This window comes from Rattus norvegicus, chromosome 7, assembly GCF_036323735.1.
Source record: "Rattus norvegicus strain BN/NHsdMcwi chromosome 7, GRCr8, whole genome shotgun sequence".
Lineage (NCBI taxonomy): Eukaryota > Metazoa > Chordata > Mammalia > Rodentia > Muridae > Rattus > Rattus norvegicus.
In genome coordinates, this window is record NC_086025.1 from 25,428,645 (window position 1) to 25,447,966 (window position 19,322).

A 19,322-nucleotide genomic window follows, 5' to 3' on the forward strand; every position below is an offset into this window, starting at 1 on the left:
TCTCACTAGTTCTATTGCTATCTCATCTATAATCAAAACCCAATACCATCTCCATCCTGTTCCTTTGGCAGAAGAAATCTGACGTGCCACCCCCCGCCCCCTTTTCAGTTGACGCTATGCTATTTCACTCTATCCCAAATCTTCAAAGTCCTTGTCAATTCTGGTTTCTCTCTGATGCACATCCAGTCCATCGGGAAAAACCCCTGACCACTTGAGTACACAACCCGTCTGCCATGTTGGAACTACTGTCATCATTCTCCTGAGTATGTCAGGAAAGCTAAACCCTGTGATCAGAAACTGAAGTGCTCTTTCTGCCTTTATCACAAAGGACACAGTGAAAGAGCAGTCAAGAGGAAAGGGAAGCTACTAGAGATTGAGAAGCCATGGCCACGTGAGATACACATCATGGAAGCCTTGGGATTCATGTCTAAGGAAAGTGTGTGGCCCAGAGCAGTCTGAAGCATCAGAAGAGTGGGTCAGGCATCTACCACACTGTGATAAAGGAGGGTTAATCATGAGGAATAGCCACAAAGAAAGGAAGGGGCTAGAAATTGGATGGGATTAGCTAGAGAATGGGTGGAAATTGGGAAAGCAGAGCCACAGAGGTGAAATTTTTTTCCCAAAACAGAAGGAAAAGGTGTCAAAGGATGGAAAGGATACAGTGTCCAGTGGAGCTGATGAGAAATGAAGAAGCATGTTTGCCTTTGCTGAAAGAATGGCTAGCAGTGTGTGATGGATAAAGAGAGGAGGGGAGGAATGTGTCTTCTTTTGAGTACTGCTCAAGAGAGGAGAGGTGGCCAAGGCTAAAGGACATAGGAACACCATCAAATACAGTGGGACGACCCTTGTCCTCTACAAACGGGACAAAAAGAAGGAGGAGGAAGAGGAGGAAAAAGGAAGAGGAGGAAGGAGTGCAGAAAGGAGGAGAAAGGAGGAGGGAGGAGGAAGAGGAGAAAGAGAGGAAGAAAAATAAGAAAAAGAAGAGAAGTAAAAGAAGGAGGAGGAGAAGGAGAAGAAGAAGAAGAAGAAGAAGAAGAAGAAGAAGAAGAAGAAGAAGAAGAAGAAGAAGAAGAAGAAGAAGAAGAAGAAGAAGAAGAAGAAGAAGCAGAAGCAGAAGCAGAACAAGAACAAGAAGACGATGACGACAACAATGGTGACAGAAGACAAAAGGCTTCTAGTCATTCATTCTCAGAGACCTGGGACTCTTGGACAGGTTAAGAAACAAAGCCCCTGGTTCAGGGGGCAAGGATGATGTGACTTCACAACAGCTGGGGGCTTGGCTTCCCTGAAGGCCAGCCATTATCTTTAGGATAGTGCAGAGAAGAACCAGAATTTGGTGAAACCTATTCTAAGTGATTTCTGAATCATCTTCTAACTCAGTGTTTCTATAAAGTTACCCGGCTGGAACATCATCTTGTTCACTGGTATTTCCAGAACAATGTCTCGCATACAGCAAGGACTCTAAACATAGCCAGTGAGTTAGCGCATGGATGAACACTTAAATGAGCCTCTTTCCAAACAAGCACATGAAACTTTTTAGTTGAAATCACAGGTTTTAATGTAGAATTGGCTTAACAAATTTAAGAGATTACAAATGCTTTACAACATCTTGAAATTTAATCTAATATTTCACTGGGGGTGATGCAAACCACTCTAGATAATTCACATTCAGAAAGGACATTTTGTAACAAAATATTCCCTGGGTTTTTTTTTTATAGCGAATTATCAGGAAAATGGCTAACTCTGTTCTATTGTCCAAGAGGATTTTTTTGAACTTAGTAAGCATTTATCATTATGGTTTTTATTCAGATTTTTACCAGCATAGGTGGAATATGTCCTTAACCTTCTCTGTCATGTTCACCCCACACACCCTCAGCTGCCTCTGCTTACTGGTCCTGAGGATGTTTGCCACTGATTAGAGTAAAGAGAAGAGAAAAATAAGACTTCTTTTTAAAATGTAAGCTAACTGGAGACGTAGCATGCTGTACCTGCAGGAAAATGTAGGTGCATGAGGTTGCTGATGAGACAGGTCCCTGTTGAACCTGCCCATTCATTACCTGCATGGAAAACTTTGTTTTTTCCATTAGTGATTCCAGAAGAGCTGGCCTCCATTTTTATTGACCGTCTGCCTGGTGGGAGTGAGGAATGCCTGACCACAGGCAGGCGACGTCGTGACCCTGGGCGGCTTGCCACACTTCGCCGTTGATGGATTTGCAAGCGCTTTTCAGCCCCATGAATAGATAAACTTAAACCTGCAATGGAAAAATAGCACTGTTAGCCGAAGAGGTCAGCGTGAGAGTGGCTAAAACACGAGTTTATGTCCTGGCATGGACTCCAGAGAATACCAGCAACTATCCCGAAGGTTCGAAGTTCACGTTAGAACCATGATTTTTTTCATATTATTTTCTGGGCAGTGCTTCATTCACAAGGGAGCATCCTCAGTTATCATGACAAGAATCCTACAAATGGGAATTATATACTCATATATTAAAGTTAAGCAGATTCTTTCTAAACTCCTGGGATCGTATGTTTATTTCTCATGGAGCTTCGGGTTTTAGAAACGGCTGCTGGGTACTTGGAGTGTCAGGAACCATTAAAGAACATTTTTCATGGAACTCACAGAGGGGTCAGAATTGGTGATTGAATTGCCTGGAAAATCAAGAATTCCAGTTCTAAAAACATGCATTGGTCACCAGGGGAGGTGGCTAAAATATCATTATTCAGAAAACTGTAAAACGGAGTGAAAGCAAACATCTATCCCATCTTTCCTATGCCAGCATATTTCAAGGTAGCCAAATAGTTGATAAGAGAAGACTCTTCATGAGAGAACAGTCAAATAGTCTCACAGAACAGTTTTATGTTTCTATGGCATTAAGTGCCTCATCCTGGCAGTGCTGACCAGACAGTCCATGGATTAAAATTGTCTCAACCATAGAGGGAGGACAACCTCCCATTTGTGCCCATCCACTGGTAGGTGGGGGAGGGTGTCTCACGAGAGCTCACAAGCATCGGCTCTGGATGTCTATACATATACCTCCTTATAAATTCCTTAGTATGAGTCTGTGCCCAAGATCTAGTTTCGAAACCCGTGATACTATGTCTGAGTCTGAGTATTGATCTTTAAAGTGTCATTCAAGTTAGGACTGCCATGCTAGCTGGCCCCCTGAGAGACAGCCTTGCAGATTTCCTGTGTCAGTGAATACCCCACCCAGATGCCTAAGTACATAGACACGTGTGAACCTTCTCATCCCATATGTCCGACACTATGGCTATAACTGGCATACTGGTCTCAAGCTATCATTCTTCCTCTTCACTGTCTTCTTTCTTATCATTCTTGGTTCCACATTTTCACAAAGTGCATTCGAGTTCCTCTAGACCCAGAAGACTTCAGTAGAATCCAGACCAACTTATAGATGACAGAGGAAGTGACAGGAGAGAAATTTTCACTCAATATTAGATAGAGAGTGTATGTAGGTTCAGGCTGAATATATCAGCCAAAATACTCTCTACTTATTTTACTTTTTATGGTAGCTGTTGGGCTAAAAGGAGCAGGTTTGTGGCTCAACATGGTGCCCCTAGGTGTTACATAAGACCCCTCAAAGAAGCATAAAGTGACATAAATGAGAATAAAAATTACACCCTGGAAAGAAGTGGCATAGGTACTTGAAACTATTGAATCCAGTACTTTAAAAATATAATAACTTAGATCGTGGGGAGAATGTTAAAAATAAATGCTCTCTGAGTAGTTTCAATAGAGCATCATTCTGAGGAAGGAAAATGTGTCATAGTGGAATTTTGTAAGAGTTCCCAAAGTGGAAAAAAACCCATCCCAATCCTCCTCCAAATTAGGAGTCCTCAGAGGTACAGAAGAAGGGGTTGGCGCATGGAATCTCTCCTTGTATAAGGGCCAGTGGATGCAAAAGAGATCCAAGTAAACAGCTAGTTCAAGAAGAACAAATGTGCTGCTAACATTTGTACAGGCTGATGAGTGTAAAAGATCATGACGTCATATCTTTAGAGATGAATGGTCACCTAATAAATTACATCATCTAATTGGTTCTTAATTACTTTATGGACTAACAACTAAATATCAGGCATGCTTCTAGATATTATCAGCCCTTTAATGTTTCACCACAAATGTAAAACACACACATACATACACACACACATATACACACAGACACACACACCTACATACACACATATGCAAATACACATACACACAGAAAGGCACAAACACATGCATACATACACACATACCCACATACCCACATACACACACACACACACACACACACACACACACACACACACACACACACACACACACACACACACATCCACTCCCCATATCGCTAAACACACACATACACAGGAATCCATATTTTTAGATAGGAAACCTGAGGCTGTAGAAGTTACTTGTCCAAGGTCACACAGAGTGTGGTTCTGTTCTTTTCAATTGTGCCATGTAAAAGGACAAACTGAACACCAATAAAAAGATTGTTTTAAGTATGCAGTGGTCCTGAGAACTTGAGGTTTATTTGGTAAAGACCATAAAAATCAAAAAACAACAAACAAACAAAACAAAACAAAACATAAAATTCTGATTCCCCTTTGAGTTGTGGTCTTGTAGAGTCCTGTGCTGATTTTGCTTCCCAGGACCCATGCCACCATCATACTAAAATGGCCTCCTGGTTGTTGACTACAATCAAACACCTTCATGGTGAGAACCAACTGGTCCTGTCCCTTTTCCTTGAAGCCTTTCAATTCCTCTCATTATGCCAGTTAGCATTCTAGTCTTTAATATTTCAATGAGTCCTTTATCATACAACACTCTTAAGCTCTGGTTCATCTTCTTGACCACCAACAGCTCATTTCTCCAACACCTCCACTATCAAGAAACATTTTTTTCACTTGTTTGATTCTTTCCTTGGCTATGATCAAAATACTTTCCATATAACAGATGAAACATCCTATTCTCCTCTGTATGTTGCTTTCTACATGATGAAATCATTCCTTGGTCACAGATGACAAAAAGCATCAAGAGCTAATCAATGGAATGACTAATTTCTGACTAAGCACTCTCTGTTTCATTATACCATCATAATCCTTCCTACACGGCCTACAACTTGGCTGTCTACCTCAGCTTCAACAGAATCCTTCCTTTTTCTATTAGATGGGAAGATAAGGTCAAAGCTATGTAGCTTTTCTATTCTCTCTTCCTTCCTTTACAAACTGTTCTTACAAAAATACTTCTTCTACCTCAGAGCTATCAGTTAGCTTGATAAAGGATAAGCCAAAACTTCTAGAAACATCTTAGAGTTGAATTGAAGGGAAATACAACAGGAGTTAAAATATAGGTGCTTGAATCAGAATTTCTGGCCTCAAATCCTAGTCATACTTACCTAGGGCAAGTGATTTGACATCTCTGTTTTGGTCCTTGTTTTTGCTTGTTTATATTTATTTTTCTCAGCCAAGGAGTAGGATTGAACATAGGGTTGCTACGAGATTGAGTCAATGCCTAGAAAATGCTCTGGTAGTATCAGACACACCATAGATTCTTAGTTTTTGCTAGCTGTCTCCATTTGTCTTATCAATGGCTTCTACCCAACCTTAGTTTTGTTTTCTCTGCTCCAGCATCTTGCCTTTGCTCATCTGTTTTTAAATTCTTGCTTTGACTTCTATGACATTTAAATTTTTTCTTTTGCTACCCCTTACTTTTTTTTTTTTTTTGGTTCTTTTTTTCGGAGCTGGGGACCGAACCCAGGGCCTTGCGCTTCCTAGGTAAGCGCTCTACCACTGAGCTAAATCCCCAGCCCCCTACCCCTTACTTTTAAATCCTCATTCTCTATTCTATTCCTAAAGTTAGAAGTACTCAGTTTTTAAAATGCTGTGCAATCACCACAATACGAGGAGTCTAAAGTAATAGCTTCTTAATGTCTCACAGTTCTAGAAGCCTTAAGTCTGAGATCAAGGTGTTGACAGGAGCATCTTAGTTCTCGAAGCTTTGGAGGAGAATAGATTCTCTGTTTCCTTCAGCTTCTTGTACTACAGTGATCCTGGCCCCATGGCGATATATCACCATCTCTTATCTCTCTGGCCACATAGCCTTTATGGTTGTCTAGTTTACCTCCTAGAAGACAATTGTGATGATGCTTAGACAATTCTCATAATCAACCACCTTAAAACCTGTACCATAATTACATGTGCAAATTCTTTCCAAAGAATAGTTACAAATCCCGGAATGTTGATTCAAGCATGTGCTTACTAGCCTACCATACTGGTCATGTGCCATGGTCTGCCTTTGGGCTTCTCATCTCCCTGTATCCTTGGGAATGTTTGAGGTACCCAGTTGACCTGATGTACCCGATGTCTCTGTACCTCTGTGTGTATGGATACCATAGGCCCCTGCTTTGTTCTGGCTGCTGAACTTCTAGCTTCCATTTCATCTTTGATCTGTATATAAAAGGGCTACTGATATTTTTGAGTTAGTCTTGTACCCAGCCATATTACTGAAAGTGTTTGTCAGCTGTATTAGTTCTCTGGTAGAATTTTTGGGGTCTCTTATGTATATTATCATAGCATCTGAACACAATGATACGTTTGACTTCTTCCTTTCCAATTTGTATCCCCTTGATCTCTTTCAGTTGTCTTATTGCCCCAGCTAGAACTTCAAGAACTATACTAAACAGACAGGAAGAGAGAGTGGACAGTCTTGTTACTGAATTGCTTTGAGTTTCTTTCCATTTAATTTGATGCTGACTGTAGGCTAACCATAATTGCCTTTATTATGGTTAGGAATGCCCCTTGTATCCCTAATCTCTCCAAGAGTTATCATAAAGGGATGTTTGTTAAAGTTTTTGTTTTTCTTTTTGTTGTTGTTGTTGACTTTTAACACTTTCATTTTTCTTTTAGTTTGTTTCTATTATGGATTACATTCTGCGTCTCTGGGATGAAGGACTTGATCGTGGTGGATGATCTTTTCCATGTGTTCTTAGAATGAATTGATGGGTATTTTATTGAGTATTGTTGCTTCAATGTTTATAAGGGTAGTGGGTTGCTAATTCTTGCTCTTTGTTGAATCTTTGTATAGTTTTGGGTGTCAGGCTGATTATAGCCTCACAAAATTAATTTGCAATTAATTCTTCTGTTTCTATTTTATGGGACAATTTGAGGAGTATTGGCATTAGTTCCTTTTGCAAGTATGGTAGAATTCTGCTCTAAAACTAGCCCTGAGTTTTTCTCGGCTGGGAGACTTTTAATAACTGCTTCTATTTCCACAGGAGTTATACATTATTAAGTTGTCCCTCTGATCTTGATTTAACTTTGATAAATGATATCTATTCAATTACTGAGAACCCCCATGCAAACTACAGATACACAGTAAGTATTTTTGTACATTTGTTTAAAGGGGTGAGGGCTCAGATTTCCTTTGAGCTCCCCACTCTTTCACTGCTTAAAAGAAAAAAGACTAAACTGTATGGTTTTTTCCCCTCCACAAAGTCAAATTCTTAAGTGATGGCTCCTCCTGGCCCCTCTTCCTGGCTATGCTTCAGGTGGGAGGATGTCTGAGAGAATGATTTGCTTTCCTCTAAATGTTACTCTGGTGATTCAGAAAAGCTGTGTGTCATAGGAGCATCTGTAGTTCTGTCAATGCTTTACAACTTGCAGCAGTAGCAACCATGTGTCGCATCACCCTCCTTGTCCTTTCCTAGGTAAATTACTGTTTAAGACAGAGAAGGATTCTGTTTTGAATGTCACTACCCGAGAGCAAACACAGGATTTGCTTAATCCCAATTAAAAAGATAACAATCTGCAAAGTAGGGCCATTTATTTTTAGGTTTCTTCTTAACTACAAAGCAGAAAATAAGTCCAGCAGTTCCCAAACAATGATCAAAGGGACGTGAAAATATTTTTGTTTCCCCTTAGGCCTGGGTTAACTTTTATAAATTTCAGGGAGCTTTTGTAACACCCTTTCTTATATGGCTCAAAGAATACTTTACCAAAGATTTAAACAGTAGGCTGAGACCCTCCTGTGATGTTTGGGAGGAAAAGGTCAACCACAGAGAAATATACTCAGAAAAGAGAACAGCTTGTGTGAGTTAGCTTAGGCCTGTGCCCATGAAAGGGGTCAGAATTAGTGAAATGACCTCAATGAAGTGACCTTAGGTGGACCTAGGGCAAACATGTTCCAAAAAGTTCCAATCAGAATTGGTGGTTAACTAAAATGGGTGTGTTCTAGGGAAGGTCTGTGACAGAAACACTAGGTTCCCCTAGAGACCAGAAAAGTGGGTGTTTCCTGGGTGGGAGGATTAGCTGCAGCCATGTGATCCTCTAGCACAACAGGTTCTTGGCCATGCCTCCTCATGTTTTCTTCCTTTTCTCCCTGTGTTCCAGGATTTTTCTTTTGACAGATCAGCATCAGTGTGCTACACAAATCTGGCAGGACCAACATATCAAAACCAGGAGGAACTTCTTGCCAAGATGTAGTCATTTGTAATTTTGTGAACGGGTTGTGTGTCTAATGATACATGAATGTGGCATTCAAGTGCTTTGGAAAGAGACCAAAATTCTTTTTTTTTTTTCTACTTTTTCATTACATTTTTCATTTTTTAAAATTGCTTTATTTATTTACATTCCAAATGTTTCTTCCTTGCCAGTCCCTGCTCCAAGAATCCTTCACCCCCTCCCCTTTGTGTCTTGTAGGATGCACTTCCACCTATCCCACCCACCCCCTTATCCACCCATTCCCCAACCTTACACTGCTCCCTGCATGCCTCTTCCCTGGGGAATCAAGTCTTTACAGGATTAGGCACATCCTCCCACACTGAGTCCAGACATATCTGTTACATATGTGCCAAGGGCCACAGATCAGCCCGTGTAGGCTCTTTGGTTGGTGGCTTAGTCTTTGGGAGCTCCCAGGGTCCAGATTATTTGACCCTATTGTTTTTCCTATGGGGTTGCCAGCCCCTTCAGTTTTTTCTTTTTTTTTTTTCTTATTTTTTTTCTTATTTTTTTTTCTTGCTGCAGCCAAACTTTTATTGAATCTTTTTTTTTTATTAACTTGAGTATTTCTTATATACATTTCGAGTGTTATTCCCTTTCCCAGTTTCCGGGCAAACATCCCCCTCCCCCTCCCCTTCTTTATGGGTGTTCCCCTCCCCATCCTCCCCCCATTACCACCCTCCCCCCAACAATCACGTTCACTGGGGGTTCAGTCTTAGCAGGACCCAGGGCTTCCCCTTCCACTGGTGCTCTTACTAGGATATTCATTGCTACCTATGAGGTCAGAGTCCAGGGTCAGTCCATGTATAGTCTTTAGGTAGTGGCTTAGTCCCTGGAAGCTCTGGTTGCTTGGCATTGTTGTACATATGGGGTCTCGAGCCCCTTCAAGCTCTTCCAGTTCTTCCTCTGATTCCTTCAACGGGGGTCCTATTCTCAATTCAGTGGTTTGCTGCTGGCATACGCCTCTGTGTTTGCTGTATTCTGGCTGTGTCTCTCAGGAGCGATCTACATCCGGTTCCTGTCGGTCTGCACTTCTTTGCTTCATCCATCTTAGACCAAAATTCTAAGGGCTGGATATGCAATATAGTCGGATTTAACATTTGGCTGGATGCCAGCAGGAGGAAGCTATAGAATGAGGCTGGATTAGAGTCTTGCTGGATACTGAACCTGCATTCCCAGGATTTAAATAAAGCGCCGAAGATGGGTTACTGGTGTTTTCTCTTTCAAATCTACCTTTAAAATCTCTTTTATACCTTCCTCCTGATGACAAGGATAGATGGAAAGCGTCTTCATTCTCTCTCTCTCTCTCTCTCTCTCTCTCTCTCTCTCTCTCCTCTGAACTCAGTGCTTGGCTGTGTCTTATTTAATGCTGATCAGAATGTGTGATTCACAGTCGACACTAATGTTGTTATGGTTTGACCACAGAGTTCTACCAGAAGGATTTCATTTCAGGAAAATGTGTTGGCAGATTGGATTATTGTCCCTGACTTCACTCGGACATATTGTCACTTATCAGTACTTCCTGGTAAAGAGAAAAAGCGTATAGTCCTCCTTGGTGTGGGACTTGGCCATTCTGACTTGCTTTGTCCAGGAAGGTAGTTGAGGATGTGGTAAAAGCTGAGATATAAAATACACTTCTTTGGTTTGGCCTTGGCCCCAATGCTTCTGTTATCACTATATAAAACACATTCATTAGGCAGTCTTTGGTCCTAAGATGAAACACAGAATACACCAGGCTTGACTGCAGATTCTAGCAAAGCTCAACCAAGCAATGACAGGTCTGTGTGGTCCCTTGCAAAACTAAAAACCAAAATTTTCTGGGTGCCAACCACTGAGGTATGGGGTGGGTGACACACAGACTGGCTAAATATGGCTCTCAAAAGAGCCCACAAAGAGAGAAACAGAACACTGTGGCTTTAGTTTACTCATGAATGGTAACTTAAAAATAAGCATACCTCTTCTTACCTAAAGTGTACCCCAGAAGCATATCTTATACGCTCTAAATCAGCATACTCCCAATTCTGAAAATAAAAATAAAATCTCATTGCCCCACCCCCTTTTCTGCCAGTCATCCTTTACTATCCGAAAAACATACATCCCTTCCTTGTGTCCTGTTATCACATGGTACATATAAAGTCATATTAAAGTGTATTTATCTACCATATGATTATCTACCTCTCCCTCCTCTGAATTCAGTGCTCGTCTGAGTCTTATTTAATGCTTATCAGAATGTGTGATTCACAGCCAACACTAATGTGATGATTTGATCACAGAATGTTATGAACTGGCTTGTGCTCTGAATGCCTGGTTCTCCATTTCTGGTGCCGATTTAAAGACTACGGAGCCCAGGGCAGGTGAGGCATGGCTGACAAGAGCTAGTTTCTGGAAGATTCTGTCCTTGGTTCTGGCCTGTACTCAGTTTCCTGTCTGTTACCTGATGAGTGAGCTGGTACCTCACATTCCTGCTGCCATGTGTACAGCTGCTCTATCTTACTTCCTCGCCGTGAAGAACTGACCTCCTCTGAGGTGGTCAGTAGGGATAGTCCTTCTCTCTCTAAAGTATCTTGATTACAGGTCACTCGTCTTAGAGGGATACAAGGCTACTAACTTAAAGGTAGGCTCCTCTCGACAGGAGTGGGAGGAGGGCATTGCATGCGAAGAACATAGTAACTAATGCCTACAAGTCCTCTCATATTCTGTACCCGTTTGGCTGTTTTTGAGGATGATTGGTTTGTATGATCCCTAGAAGGGTAATTGAGACACATGTTATAGGTTCCAAAATATACATATGATTATATATGTACATACATGATTATGTATGTATATAAATATACATATACACACCCAAAGAGTTTTTTAAACTCTTTTAAAATGATTCCATATATAGTCTAAAAATCCAAATCAGTTTATAGGAGAACCGCCATGTCTACTGTGTCGTTTTTTACTTTAGTCAACATATGGACTCAATCCAAATGGCCATCAACAGAAGAAGGATTTGAAAATTAAATGTGTGTGTGTGTGTGTGTGTGTGTGTGTGAGAGAGAGAGAGAGAGAGAGAGAGAGAGAGAGAGAGAGAGAGAGAGAAGATTTGGTCATTAAAACGAAGAAAATTCTTGCTGTCAAGATATGGATCAACAGGAACTGCCATTCATTGCTCGTAGGAATACATGTTATAGTCACTTTGAAAGACACTGTATCAGGTTCTCACAAAACTAAACATAATCTTACCATATGGCCCAGCAATCATACTTCTCTGTATTTAATCAAATAGTTGAAAAAGTGTACACACAAAAACCCAGAAATGAGGGTGAGTTTACAGCAGCTTGACTCAGAGTTGTAAATCTTAGAAGGAACCAAGGTGGTCTTCAGTTGGAAAGTGGATACAAAAACCTACAGTACATCCAGACAATGCAATATTATTCAATGCTTAAAAAATATCAACTATCAACCCATGAAAAGAAGTACAATGTTATATCGTTTTAGCCCTAATGATATCTTGGAAAGTGAAAATTATTTACATGGTAAACAGATGAGCAGCTGCCTGGGGTGGAAAGAGAGACAAATGGGCAGAACACAAGGAGATAATCGGACAGTAAGTCTCCTCTGTACAATACCAATCTGCGGACACAGATTATCATACAAATCTGTAGGGTGTGTAGTACTGAGAGTGAGACTTACATAGAGTATGGGCTTGAATTAATGAAGTTCCCACGTAGGTTCATCAGTGTGACAAACCCTACACAACATTCACTCAATCTTGCTGAGAACCCAAAACTTCCCTAAAAACCAGTTCATTTTTTTTAAACATTGCTAACTGTTGGTGAGGAGACACAAGGGACTCCCAGATACTGTCACTTCACCATTGGCAATTAGACAATTCAATAAAAAAATGCAAGAATTTCATGCCAAATAGGAATGTTACTATCTACAAATGTTAATTAATTTCAAGTTAACACTAAGTGTTATTTCTTGCTATTTGAAAACAGAGTTCTATCCCTTCTAAGATACATTATCTTATCTCAAAAATATTACCAGGCATACTAAGATTTATGATAAATATGTTCCATTAATAAGTGTTTATAGCATTGGGATAATAAAGCTATATTCATTATTCTAATCATGGTGATATTGGAAACTTGATACAGATCTGTTAATAAGTAAATAGTTAAATACATTATGGTATATCTATATATTGGAATGCTGTAGAACAGACTTGTTAATAAAAAAATACGCACATAAGAAAGACAAATGAACAAATTCTTTCATTTTTCTATCCATCTATTCAGTCAGGGGTAACTGTTTTAGACAGTGATTGATAAGGACATAGACCTATACAATGTTAAAGTCAAAGCATCTTTTGTATCTCTCAGGTATTTGTTTGTCCATGTCTTTTTCTCATTTGTAAAGCAAGAGATTGGTGATGGTTCCTGAGCCTGTTCTTGGCTGGTCTCTACCCTCCTCCATTCCATTGTCCACATTCTGCTCTGCCTGCCCCATCACTTCTTAGAACTCCTGATCATGGCTTCTTTTCTGTCACCCCTGCTTTCCCTGCGCACTAATATTCAGCCACCCCTTTAGGCACAAACAGATCCTTTGTGAATACACAGGGGAGTGGCTCCACAACTCCTTCCCACTCTGCCACCTCCAGGACTCCAAATTTGCTGACATTCCAGGCCTTGATAGAAAGTGTCATGCTACCCAACATACATCCTCCTGTGTGCTTTAAATCTTTAGGTCATTTATAATACCTCATATGATATAGTTATTATACTTTAGACTGCAATGACAAGTGCATATCTGTATATACTCTGTCAAAAGTATCATTTTCTTTTCTTTTAACTCATAAGTTATTAAATTTTAATATATATTATTTAAATGTTATTTAAACATTATTTATTTATTTATTTATTTATTTATTTATTTATTTATTTATTTACACACCAAATGTTGCCCTCTTCCCCCTTAACCTTTAAGAGGGCGCTCCTCCATAATTCCCTCTTCCTGGGGCATCAAGTCTCTACAAGATCAGGTGCATCCTCTCCCACTGAGGTCAGACAAGGCAGTCCTCTGCTACATATGTGCTGAGGGCCTCAGACCAGCCTGTGTATTCTCTTTGGTTGGTGACTCAGTCTCTGGGAGCTCCCAGGGTACAGGCACTGTTGGTCTTCCTATGAGGTTGTGATTCCCTTCAGCTTATTCAACCATTTCCCTAACTCTTCTTTAGGGGTTCCTAACCTTACTCCAATGCTCAGCTGTAAGTATCTCCATCTGTCTCAGCCAGATGCTGGTAGAGCCTCTCAGAGGACAGCCATGCTAGGCTCCTCCTGAAAGCACAACAAAGCCTCAGTAATAGTGTCAGAAACTAGTGCCCAACCATGGGATGGATCCCATTTTCTTAAGAAATATTTTGACCCGTGTTGGATAAAACTATAGATGTAGACCCCATGACTCCGAGGGGGGCTGGTTATACTTCACAGAAGCCCCTAATCAGTGCTGCTTCATCTCCTCTTACTTTCTTTAACTCAGCAACCCCTTTGCAACATAAGAAATCTTTATTAAAATGTTATGTTTGTTAAGAATTTTGTCACCTGATTGAACCTTCTGACTATGAGGGGGTTAGACACCTACACCTTTTGGTTTTGTCTCAAAAGGTTCGACGTGCAAACCCCAAGCAGTCACTGAAAACTCCTCTTAGGATGTTCTCAAATGCGTGGGATCTTACGATTTTATCCTGTTCGTTTGTTAATGTTTCATTCACTGCTCCCAGGGCTCTGGGTTTCTCACTTTGTCTTGCTCTATGGGAGCCAATTCATCCCATCTTTACATTCACACTTGGGGCTGCATCAAGAAGAGATAGAGGTTTCTTGCAACCTCATGGACGTTACAGAAATTTTCCTGTGTTCTGTGGATGGCGGATAATGCAGCTCTCTCCAAAATATGATGGATTGGAACCATATATGCAGACATTATAACTGTCATGACCACTCTGGTTATAATGGAGTTATCCATAATTATACCACTTAATAGGTAAACATGTTAGAGTACACTTACATGTTTAATGCTATGTAGCAAACATATGGTAAAAAGTAAACACTTAAGAGAGGAAATGTATTCATTCTTTCAACCTTCTATTTATTTATTTGTTGCATCCTCGTTGACTGCCTTTCTCATATGGACATTAATTTGTAACTACTGAAGATTGCTAAAGTTCTAATGGAAGTTTGGTATGGACGATATTTATGAATGTGGACTAGAAAGTTCTATGTATATAATACTTTGAGGATATTGTGTGTGTGTGTGTGTGTGTTTGTGTGTGTTCTTCAATTGTTCACTTACTGATGGAGTAAACACATGTTAAGAGATTTCTTCGTGGCAAGCATTAACGTCCAGGCTTCAAGAAACAGAATCTATGCACTGAGACAGCTCACTGTCTGACAGAGGCTATGCCCTGCCCCCTGCACATGCGTGCACCCAACCACTGAAGTGGCGAAGAGCATGGGCATTGAATATGACATGAAAGGAGACAACAGTACTTCCTGGGCTGATAAAAAGGGAACTGTAAGGTCACTTGGATTTTCCTTAAGAAGCAAGTGGAGCATCTCTATTTTCCTAAAATAGATGTAGCCATTGAGCATGTTTCATAAGAGTATAAGCAAATATTATCAAACCTCAAGCAGTTAAGAAAAATAACTAAACAGGAATGAGGCAGTTGCTTCACATGGTGAAATCTATGCTTTTTAATAAGAGGTGTACTGAGCTCCTCAATTCCAGTGGCAACGACTTATTAAAGGACTTCACCACATGAGCATAAAGACACTACTCCTTAAGATCCTTGAACTCAACTTTACAGCTTATCTTAGCAGTCAATAAAAGCTTTCTAGAAATGAAAGACAAAACAGTTTCCTCCCGGGAACATCAAATGATAAGCATTAACCTCCTAAAGGGATCAGTGCTTTAGAAGATGTTAGTCATTTGAGAAAATGGATAACATTTAGTAAAAAGGACTTTATTGTACAGAGGAATCTATTTATACCGATAATTGCTGAGCCTATGGTCTGCTAGGCCCCAGGGCAAGCATTGTAAAGACAGAATCTGTGTGGAAAGGAAGAGGGTTGTCAGGAGTAACTCCAGTCACAGGGCACTGTCCTGTGTGTAAGGCAGAGCATAGGGAGACTGCACAGTCTCCAGTAGAGAGAAGAGCTGGCATATCTTTGTAATGGCCAAGAATAAATATTTGGTGGTTAACGTGCTCTCTTTAATTCCCATTTCTTCACTCTGCGGCTGTAGCCCTCAAGCAGCCTTGGGTAACACATAGCTGAATCTGTATATTGGTTCTAATATGTAACTTGTAAAACCAAAGGGTAGCCTAAATCTAGTCTCAGGACTGTGGTGTTCTGACCTCTGAACTCAAAGGGTTGGAAGGAAAACCATAAGGGAAGATTTCTAGCAAGGTTGCTGCTGCAAGCAGGCTGCTGGGTCAGTTGTCGTAGACACAGAAAGCCAGGATGAGTATTCCCCAGAGTGAGGAACAGACTTCATTAATAAAAGGAAGAAGTATCCAGTTCATACACATTGGAGGTGTGTTACTAGGAACATCAGCTGTTTAGATCTAAACAAATGGTCTTCTGTGTTGAGTTTTTACATTTACAACAAGTTCACAAACGGACCTGAAAGCTACACTGGACATCATGTTCATGAATTGGAAATTATGATAGTTAAGGGTGTATGAAAAAGGAGAAAGGGAGTGTTGTATCCTAAGACTCTAAGTGACCTTGAGACTTCAATGTAGGCTCCAGCCCTTCTCTTAATTATTTTAAAACAGTATGCAAATCAATGGATTTCACTATGGTATTTTCATAATGTTCTGTTATTATTCCTATTTGTTCTTCTCTCTACTTTCTTGATTCCTAGCATTGTCTTGCTATCCATGTTTTTCTCCCCAAATAGTCCTCCCCCCTGTTTTCATATTCCCCTTCATATTCCCCACATTTTCAAGTCTCCATCAATTCCTAATAGCACCGTCCTGGTAATCTAAGCTTTTAACACGCAGGATTTTAGGAAACATGATCCAAACTATAGGGGTGATCATAAAACCAAGAAGAGGGATGAAATAGTTTAATAAACACATTCAGCTTCAGATATTCTAGTCTATGGCTCTCATGAAACATTAAAAAATTTACCTACTAGCAATGAATATCCTAGTAAGAGCACCAGTGAAAGGGGAAGCCCTGGGTCCTGCTAAGACTGAACCCCCAGTGAACTAGATTGTTGGGGGGAGGGCAGCAATGGGGAGAGGATGGGGAGGGGAACACCGATAAGAAAGGGGAGTGGGGAGGGGGATGTTTGCCCGGAAACCGGGAAAGGGAATAACACTCGAAATATATATAAGAAATACTCAAGTTAATAAAAAAAATTTACCTACACTGATTACCTAGAAATAGACACACCACATGATCTAGCTACACTACTCTTGGGCATACATCCAGTCCTGCTATAGTCATACCTGCTCATCCATTTTCTTTCTTGTTCTGTTTATGATTGCCAAGACATGGAAATGTTCTAGATGTCTATCAATGGATTATAATGAAATGATGAATGGATAATGAAAATGTGCTGCATATAACAACAGAATATTATCTAGTTATTAAGAAAATGAAAATTATGAAATTCACAGATGAATGAATAGGTGGCAAACAATTATGCTGAGCGAGGTAACCCTGACCCAGAAAGACAAATGCCACCTGTTTTCTCACTTATAGATGCTACTTTGGGATCTTTAGATATGCTGTTTTACTTGAAATGCCTATAGAGGGCAGGAAATAAGTGATGGGCAATGGTAGGCAGGATAGAACATAAGGGTATAAAAAAGTAAAGATGAATAATGGGACCAGCAGAGGGATGAAGATGGGAATGCAGTAGAGGAAAGACTACATGGAGAAAACTAATGCTGAAGACCCTTTGAGTAATCTTATGGACACCTACTGCTGTAGAAGCCCCCAGTGTAGGGGAATGTCAGGGTGGGGAGGTGGGAAGGGATGGGGGGTTGGGTGGGGGAAAGGGTATAACATTTGAAATGTAAATAAAAAAATCCAACAACAACAACAAAAGAAAGAAAATAGCTTCTTGACATCACATACTTGAGTGGTAGAACATGGAGAAATCAAATGGATACTAACCTGGAAACTTCTTCCCTACTGGCTAGCTTTCATAGTGCTGGAAGTTACTATGCAATCTTTTAAAGGATAAAAGTAATTGCCAGTGTTACCTAGAGGTAAACCTTACAAGCTGTAAGAATGACCATCCAGGCAGAACATGCCCACGCGTGCAACTGTGCCATGAATGTCATGGCAGTAACCAACCACTTCCTCATTGTCATCAAGGCAAATTCCACAAGATGAAACACATACTCCACAACATTGTAGGGCCATAGACTGGACATAGGCCCTAGGGGAGAATCTACTACTAGTATTCTGATAAGTGGCCACAGTATTAAACCAACTCTTAATGACATTATTATATCTTTACATTAGTGCACCTCTCAACCTTTACCAAAGAAGCTTTTTTTGGCATAGATAGTGATCAGGGTGAGGAGAATAAGAGAGTGCAGAGTATTTGGGCACAAATGGGATATCTATAGCACAGCCTCCACTCCCAAGACTCAGATAGTGTAAGAGCAAGAGGTGTTAGATAACTACAATTGAAGTGTTTTCCAGACACAGCAGGACAGTTGCACATATAGACCTACGGTGGTTTGACAGCATGAACGAAGCCTAAGCAATCAATCCAGACAAAATTTCAGTATTGGGGTTGGGGAAAGGGGTGAGTAGTTGAGGAGCTATTGACAATTCATAGCTACTTAGAGGAACAGAATCAGATTTCTTCAGTGTCAATCATGCTTCAGTAGGATGACCACAGACTCAGTATATGGACATCACAAATTAGATTTGATGAGTTAAGAAGAAGAAGAGGAAGAGGAAGAAGAAGACAAAGTTACAAAGTTGGGTCATCAGCAAAGAGGGTGGTATACCTCGGAGTAGTTGTGAGAAAGAGGTTGAATATGGGCAAAGGAAAAACATTGTATGAAGTCGTAAAGAACTAATATAAACAAGGAAAGTAAAATAAAGTAATTAAAATGTGTTTACCCAGTATGGCCATAAATAGAGGCACGAAGCTTAGAAATGTGTCTGGCTAGAGTTCCTTGCCTAGAGATTAATGCTGAAGCTTTGAGAGAAGCCAGACTTTCTTGAGAAGAGAAACAAGATCACAGATAGCATCTGGAGGCCAATGGCAGGAGAACAAGCACAGTAATAGCAGTAATAGTCTGTGTTATCCAGGCCTGGCATTGAGCTAAGAGCATTAAATATGTTCACTCATTTAATCAAGGCATTAATCCACATGCACATTCTCTATCCTCATTTACAGAGGAGGAAACTGAGCTACGAGGATTGTGAGTGTCTCCTGGGCTAAGTTGCACTGTCCCATTTGACCCTAAGTAGTTTGGCCCACAATACTGCTCTTGGCAGAAGAAGGGGGCAAAATGAGAATGTATGTGAAGGCAGAATCAAAAACACTGAGAACTGAGAAGAGAAAGGTTTGAGGCAGACATAGCCAGAAATGTGTATCAGAATACAAAGGACTTAAGATGAAAGGGCAGGCATGACAGAAGGTGTGGTCAACCCAATACATTGTAGTCACAGCACATCATACACAGAACAGCTGCTCTTCTAGAATGCTATAGTCTTTATCCCTGAGAATAATGAATGTCACCTTGCATAGCAAGGGAAACTTTCCAGGTGAGATTAAAGTGTTTGAGATGC

General features: G+C 40.4%; 1 protein-coding gene across 9 annotated transcripts in view; it reads right to left on the reverse strand.

The window, feature by feature from the left end:
• Positions 1–19,322, reverse strand: part of Ano4 (anoctamin 4) — a 409,423-nt gene that overhangs the window by 212,256 nt on the left and 177,845 nt on the right. For all 9 annotated transcript variants that reach the window (NM_001106778.2, NM_001395725.1, XM_039078690.2 and 6 more), the window contains one exon: positions 2,058–2,252. Coding sequence is in view for 8 of the 9 variants with exons in the window: in XM_039078690.2 (XP_038934618.1) it covers positions 2,058–2,252 (195 nt within the window). In the remaining variant the exon portion in view is untranslated. The remainder of the gene's footprint in view (positions 1–2,057; positions 2,253–19,322) is intronic.